This window comes from Carcharodon carcharias, chromosome 15, assembly GCF_017639515.1.
Source record: "Carcharodon carcharias isolate sCarCar2 chromosome 15, sCarCar2.pri, whole genome shotgun sequence".
NCBI lineage: Eukaryota > Metazoa > Chordata > Chondrichthyes > Lamniformes > Lamnidae > Carcharodon > Carcharodon carcharias.
This window is the reverse complement of record NC_054481.1, coordinates 56684866-56691888: the sequence shown is the minus strand read 5'-3', so window position 1 is coordinate 56691888 and position 7023 is coordinate 56684866. Positions and strand designations below refer to the sequence as shown.

General features: G+C 40.7%; 1 protein-coding gene across 2 annotated transcripts in view; it reads right to left on the bottom strand.

Moving 5' to 3' along the window:
* Positions 1-1948: 1948 nt before the first annotated feature.
* iqce (IQ motif containing E) overlaps positions 1949-7023 on the bottom strand; it is a 105804-nt gene continuing 100729 nt past the window's right edge. For both annotated transcript variants that reach the window (XM_041207173.1, XM_041207174.1), the window contains one exon: positions 1949-5777. In XM_041207173.1, coding sequence (XP_041063107.1) covers positions 5662-5777 — 116 coding nt within the window. In that variant the 3' untranslated portion in view covers positions 1949-5661. The remainder of the gene's footprint in view (positions 5778-7023) is intronic.

Genomic DNA, 7023 nt, shown 5'->3' with positions numbered 1-7023 from the left:
GCTGTGGGGTTATTAGTAGAAATTGGATCGCAGAAAAACTGAGGGGTTGGGAAATATGCCACCACTTATTAAGAAGGAAAAAAACAATTCAAAACACCTTCTGTTTATGGATGGTGGGAAAATGGATTTTTAAAAAAATATTTTTGGGAATGTTGTGTTATCCTGTGAAGAAGGTCGTGTTTGTATGTAAATGATTTCATTAAGCTGGGGAAAGGTTACTGGAAGACAGATTGTCTGGGGGAATGTTTAAAACATGGAAGGATAGAGGCATTAGGTTTGCGCATTTGTAATAAGATACTATGTGGGATTGAGGTACAAGTGAATAGTTTGGATCTAACATTTGCATTTTTAGATAAGTTGAGAGTTCATTTGAAAGGGAAGTCAGGGATGCCAAGAAACATGTTTGCATCTTGCAGGAGTTCCATAGGTAAATAGAAGAGGGTATATTATATTTTATTGACCCAAAAGCAGAGACAAAATAGAAACATGTAAGATTTTATATTTGGAAGGGATTGAGTATCAAAGAGGTGTGAGAACAATGGAACCTGAGATGAAAGGAGGAAAAGAGTATTTTAGAATTACTGTGGAAAGCTTAAGGTAGCTGTTGGTTGTTAGCTGTAGCTGTGGGCCATTGGTTATGTGAGGAAGGTCTCCTGGAAACAGCTCTAGGCTGAGGATAAGTTGTAATTTGAATCAGCCATCCAGTCAAGCCAGTAAAGTCTTGGGCTGAAAAAAGCAGTCTTGTTCTGAAGTTTTGGATTTGCACAGTAGAATGGGAGGGAGTTTAAGAGGTTATGTGGTATACCTGTATTAAAGCTACAGCAGTTTTCCTTGGATAATATTACTAGATTTTATAGTTAAATATCTATCAGGGAGTGTTGCCTGGAAGGTGTTTACTTGAGGGTCTGATCAAGTTGAGTGTCTTTTTGGGGAAATGTTTTGTAAGACTAATTTTAACTGCGTAACTGTAATCTTGTGTGCTTAAGTTTTCTTTTATTCTTGTTCATAAAACTTTTACTTTTCATTTTTAGAATCCCAAAGGTTTTACTGGACTTCTTGCTGCTAAGATTAGTATGTTTTCTTCTCATTTTCAGAATACAAAAAAAGGATATGGCTTGTAAATCAAGCTTCCCTCTTGGATTTGGTTGTGCAGCAGTTAACATCTGCTGTGGTCATAACAATGGGTGTTGAGAGGAAAAATCAGTGCTGTTTGAACTGATGCCCCTTTTGTCCATAATATTTATCTTTTAGTTTTCTTTGTCTCATACCGCTTTAGATGTCCCTGATTGTCTTTTGTTGACAAGTAGAATTCTTGCCCTTTAGAGGTATAAATTGGCTTCATATCACATTCTGTATTTTTTGAACACCTCCCACTGTTCTCCTGTGTTTAACTCAATCTATATGAATGTTAAAAATCCCCTATTAAAACCATTGCTACGTGCATGTCTAATCTCAGCATTAATTCCAGCTACCATTTCAGAGCTACTACCAGGGAACCTATATACAATTCTCACTGCAGTCTTAAATTGTTTTGTGGTTCTTAATGCTACCTGTGAAGTGCACCTCCCCTTTAAAAGGTGCAGGCTAGCTTTAAGAAACACTGCACATTCATGATGCTGGTCCCCTGATAATATGAACAGCACAGTTAATGCTGGCTGGACTCAGAGATCATTCATAAAGTTGATGTGCTGCCTGCATTGCAATCAATGGATGGGGGTTAATCGTGCATCGTATTATCTGTGCCCGTTTTTGGGGACTAGACAATTTCGCCACTCCACCATGTTTAAAGGTCAATTAGGTTAGATTTCATTTGAATGCATATACTAAATATATACAATGAAACTCCTTAAATAGTACATAAATATTGTTAAAATATGAAAAGGAAGTTTATTTCAAGTTTCTATCTATAATAAAAATTAAAAATAAATCATATGTTACAAAAATACAGCACAAATTATGCATCATAAATATAACAATTGAGAAGAGTCTGAAAATTCCATAAATATCACCCTCTCACTATAAATCACAAGGCACAGTTGATTATAAAACATTATAAAACATTTAGGAAATGTTGTTCAAAAGATGCAACTTAACTTCTTAACCCAATTTTCTCATTGCAAATCTCCCAAAATACCAATACACAGTCTTCCACACTACCAAAGTCTCTTTACCACCTACAAGGCATAACAAGGAATGTGAAGGGATACTCTCCATTTGACTGGATGCAGCTCCAACAGCACTCAAGAAGTTTAATAGTGAGACGTAGCAGTTGGCTCGATCAGTATCCTATCCACCACCTTATACATTCCTCCATAGCCAGCACATTGTGGCTTGAGTATGTGCTGTCTACAAGATGCACTGCAGAAATTCACCCAGGCTTCTTTGCAGCACATCCCAAACCCATGACCTCCACTAACAAGCAGGGCAAGGACAGCATGGATACACCACCACCTCCATGTTCTCCTTCAAGTCTAATACTTTGGGACAGGTATGGTTTCTTCACTGCCACTAGATCAAAATCTTAGAATTTCCTGCCTAACAGCATTGAAACAGCACATTCACCACAGTTAGTAACATCGTGCAGCGGAAGAAGGCAACACACCACCATCTCAAGGGAAATTAGGGATGAGCAATAACTTCTGGTCCTGCCAGTGATGCATGTATCCCAAGAATGATTCAAAGAAACACTATGCACACCACTTCCAAAACATAGAAAAGAATGTCACCAAGCACAGAAATGAGAAAGGTAGCAAGTACTTTATATCAAACTATTTACCCTTGAATGATAAGCACATAATCTATTTTCTCTCCAGCACATTTCTAAATCTTGCACATGTCCATTTTGGTTACCACTGTGAGGTGTTAAATACCCATCTAGTATGGCATCACAATTTAATATTTTACAGTCCCCATGCAGGGAGCTATCTGGTGTCCACGCTCTGTGTGGCTCACGTGGGAACAGGTATATGTCCTGCTGCACTGTAACACTGCATGTTACTTTGCATGACATTTCCTGGTGACAAGTATTCAAATCAAATGCATGAAGTTCCAAATCTGATGCTACTTTTCCAAATAATATTCCTAAACCAGAATTTTTCCCTAGTCGGGCAGGCTCGGTGGGACCGGGCTGGGGTGGTCGGGAAGCCAACTGCTACCTGCGATCGGCTCCGCACCGCTATTTCACGTGGGTGGGCCAATTAAAGCCTGCCCTGCATGGATCGCAAGCAGCAGTGCTGAGCGCTGCCTGTGTGGGTGGGGGGAGGAGGGAGAGTGGGCCTGGTAAAAAATGTAAAGGCCGCTTGGCCTTTTCGCTTGCTCGCCAACCATTAGGTTCGATGGGTAGCGTAAATTTCAAGTTAATTAGCTCGTTAATGGCCTTAATAGGCCTTTCAATTATTGGGCGCGCAGCTGACTATTACATATTATGCTTGTGCATGTCAGTCGCGAGCCCGCACACCAAACAGAAAGTTCTGGCCCTAGTCTGTAGGATTCGTGTCAGATTGCAGTTTATGAACTAAACTTTAGAATCTTTTCAAAGGTGCATGTAGCGACAATAGTATTCCTGGCCAGCATGGAGATTATTGGGTAATTCCCTGACCAATCACACTTGGAGACTACACAGTTGTGTATGTAACTGGGATCGATTTTTACGTATTTAATTTGAATGCTGTAATTATCCTGCACTGACTGCACTTCACTAGAGAAATAATCATACTTTTTTCGGTGACTCTGGGAGAATCTTCACCCACAAGTTATGTTTGTGTAGTTTGAGCTTCTCTATTTAAATAATTCTGCTTTTGGTGACACCACAAGTCCTGGCCAGAATGGACATGATTGGCTGACACAAAGCGTCAATACTTTCTCTGATTTTGGAACTAGTTTCCAAGCAATTTCAGATTTGTGCAACAAAATATACAACAATCTGCTTCTGAAGGTGGGAAAGACACACCTTGCGCACACTCTGGTAAAAGGCAACAGGATTTGGTAATTGTACAATACGGCTCAAACTTTCAGATGTTGGATGCATATCTGCTATATGTTCATAATCAGCATTTTCTGCTTTTATTTCAAAACTTGTTTCTGGAACCAACAAGGTTGTTGCGTAGAATTAAAATGATCAACAATTACAGTTCTAGAGGTGGAGAAAAAATTACTTGTTTGTTGAGGGCTAAAGGAGCAGGATTTTACCCACGACCAAATAGTACATCACAACTTTGGTTGGTTGAAAAATCCAGTGCCCAAAGCTGGATAGGTATTGAGCACAAGAATGGAAGTGCAAGGATTGATACAATGACCTATGAGGTTCCAGCCACAACACTTCTGTCATAGCCTTTAGACACCAACCTGTGCAGAACTCAATGGTGATATAGCTGGTGCTATACATACTACAGAGCTGCTTCATTTCAAAGTGACGGTGCAATATTGTGTCAAAGTGCAGTCCTGGAGAATCTACCCCTTTTACATCACAAGGGGCAGTTTCCAGAACAGAGGCAGGAATTGAAAAGAAAATTATTAAATGAGTGAAGCAAAAGCAAAATATTGCAATTGCTGGAAATCTGAAGGAGAGAGAAAATGTTGGAAATACTCTGCAGGTCAGGTAGCATCTATGGACAGAATACCAGAGTTAACGTTTCAGGTTGAAGACCTTTCATCAAACCTTTTGTGAGATCCAATGAAAGATCACTGACCTCAAGTGTCAGACTGAATTATTCCAGCCCTGTGGAGATGAGTTTGAAGGTGGGGGACCGCAAATGTAGCAGGAATCCCCGTCAGGGCAGCTCCTGATTCTGTTCTGCTTTGCACTCGACTTTCTGGGGTCAAGCTGCCAGGTGAATTGGTACCCTGCTTCTTGGAGGTGAGCAGGCAATTTTGGCCCCATTCACAGGCCATTTTACTGCAGTGTTACAACTCCCCCACAACCACCCAGCAACAGGCCGCCTTCTGAGTTGGAAGCAACCCTCTTGGCTGGCAATGGGTGGCTGAATTAGTTGGCAGCATTAAGGGGCTGCAACGCTCACAGGGGTCCAGGAGCAGCTGAAGGCACTGTCTGGTGGGATTAACGCTCCATCCTGAAGTCCCTCATAGTACTTTGACATCTTTTTCACTATTGAAGTGGGAAACCTTCGTGAGCACCTCCATTTTTAGGCGCCCCCAGGTCTCGCTCTTCTCCAGTGGTGCTCAGCTGTTCTGTTGAGGCTGTCATCTGGACCATTGCTGCAGGCCCAACTATTGGGCCTCCCACCATCCTTAATTAAATGGTGAATATGGAGGCAGCTAATTAGGAGGTTGCCTCACGTATAGTTACTCCAGCAAGCAGGCTGAGGGCATGTGGAGGCTCTGGACCTGCATATGGTCACAAAATTGGGGTCCCAGCCCCCTTGGGAAAACTTAGCCTGTTTTGAGACTCAAATTCTCACTGCACAGAAGTTGCTTTACCTGATTATTTCCAGAATTTTCTCTTTTTATGAAATCCAATAATCTGTTTTATTTATTTTATGCAAAAATAAGATTAAGCTTTTGTTAACTATTTACCCACTCCATACACCATGATTTCTGCAGTCCTATAAAACTACAAGCTCCCTCATCACTCCCTTGACTCCCCAACCACCTCCATAAATGTTCAGAATGATTGACAGAACCCTGGGGTAGAACAACCCGCCTTTAGAAGTTGGAGTCTTGACATTTCGGTGGCCATGATGGTGAAGCAACAATGACATTGTCAGAATCGTCCGATTCCACTTCTTGTGATGTCTGAGGCAGGTATCGGCTGGACCTCGCTGGAAGTGAAGAAAACCATATGCATTGTTGGATGCCAAAGCCGTTATTTAATCACTGTAAGCGTTAGGATATTCTCCTTTTCCCTGAAATTGTGGGCCTATGGAATAAATTGGTGGCTAATGAAGTGGGTTCTGACTCTCATATGACAAGAGGGTGCCGGACTGGTTCCTGACTGGGGCAGCAATAATTTCATATAGAAGTAGGTATCCTTATCAAAGACACAGGGTCCATGTGATCTCTTGGACTTGTTTCAATTGGCTGAGCAGGTCAGAGAGAAATTTTCCAGAGACAAGTTTTTTTAAAAAAAATCGACCCTGGAGTTTTCCTTCCTTTGTTTTGCCTCTCCTCTGAGACTACAGAGCTGCAGAGAATGGGTGAAAACATAGGAACAGAGGGAGGTGGAAACAGGAGGAGGCCATTTAGCCCCTCAACTCTGTTCTGCCATTCAACACGATCACGGCTAAACTGCAATCTAACTCCATATACCAGCCTTTTCCCAAATCCCTTAATATGGTGAACAAAAGTCTATCAATTTCATTTTTAAAATAAAAATTGACTGAACATCAATTGTTGCTTACTGAAGGGATTTCCAAACTTCTCCCATGCTTTGCATGAAAAAGTGTTTGCTAATTTCACTCCCGAAAAGACTGGCTGTAAGTTTTAGACTATGCCCCCTTGTCCTCGATTCTATAACCAGCAGAAATAGTTTCTCACAATTTATCCCATCTCTTCCCTTACTATCTTGAATACTTCAATCAAATCACTATTTACTTAAAAAATCCAGGGAATACAACCCTAATTTGTTTATTCTCTCCTCGTAGTTTAACCCTTGGAGTCCAAATGTCATTTTAGTAAATGTATGCTGTATTCTTGCCAACGCCAAAAATATCCTTCATAAAGTATGGTGGCAAAAAATGCTTGCAGTACTCCATGGTGTGTCCTAACCAGGACTTTGTATAGCTGAAGCATGAATTCTATCCCTCTGTATTTGATTCCACTATATATAAAGGCCAGAATTCTATTAGACTTTTTGGGTATTTTCTGTCTCTGTTCAGGACATTTTAATGATCTGTGCACATGGACCCTAAATTTTCTTTGGACATCACCATTTAGAAAGCACCCTATTCTATACTTTTAGGTTCAAAGTGGATAACCTCACATTTTCCTACATTGAAATCCATTTGTCACAGTTTTGTCCAGTCACTTAATCTATCAATATCTCTTTGTAATGTCATGCTTCCCTCA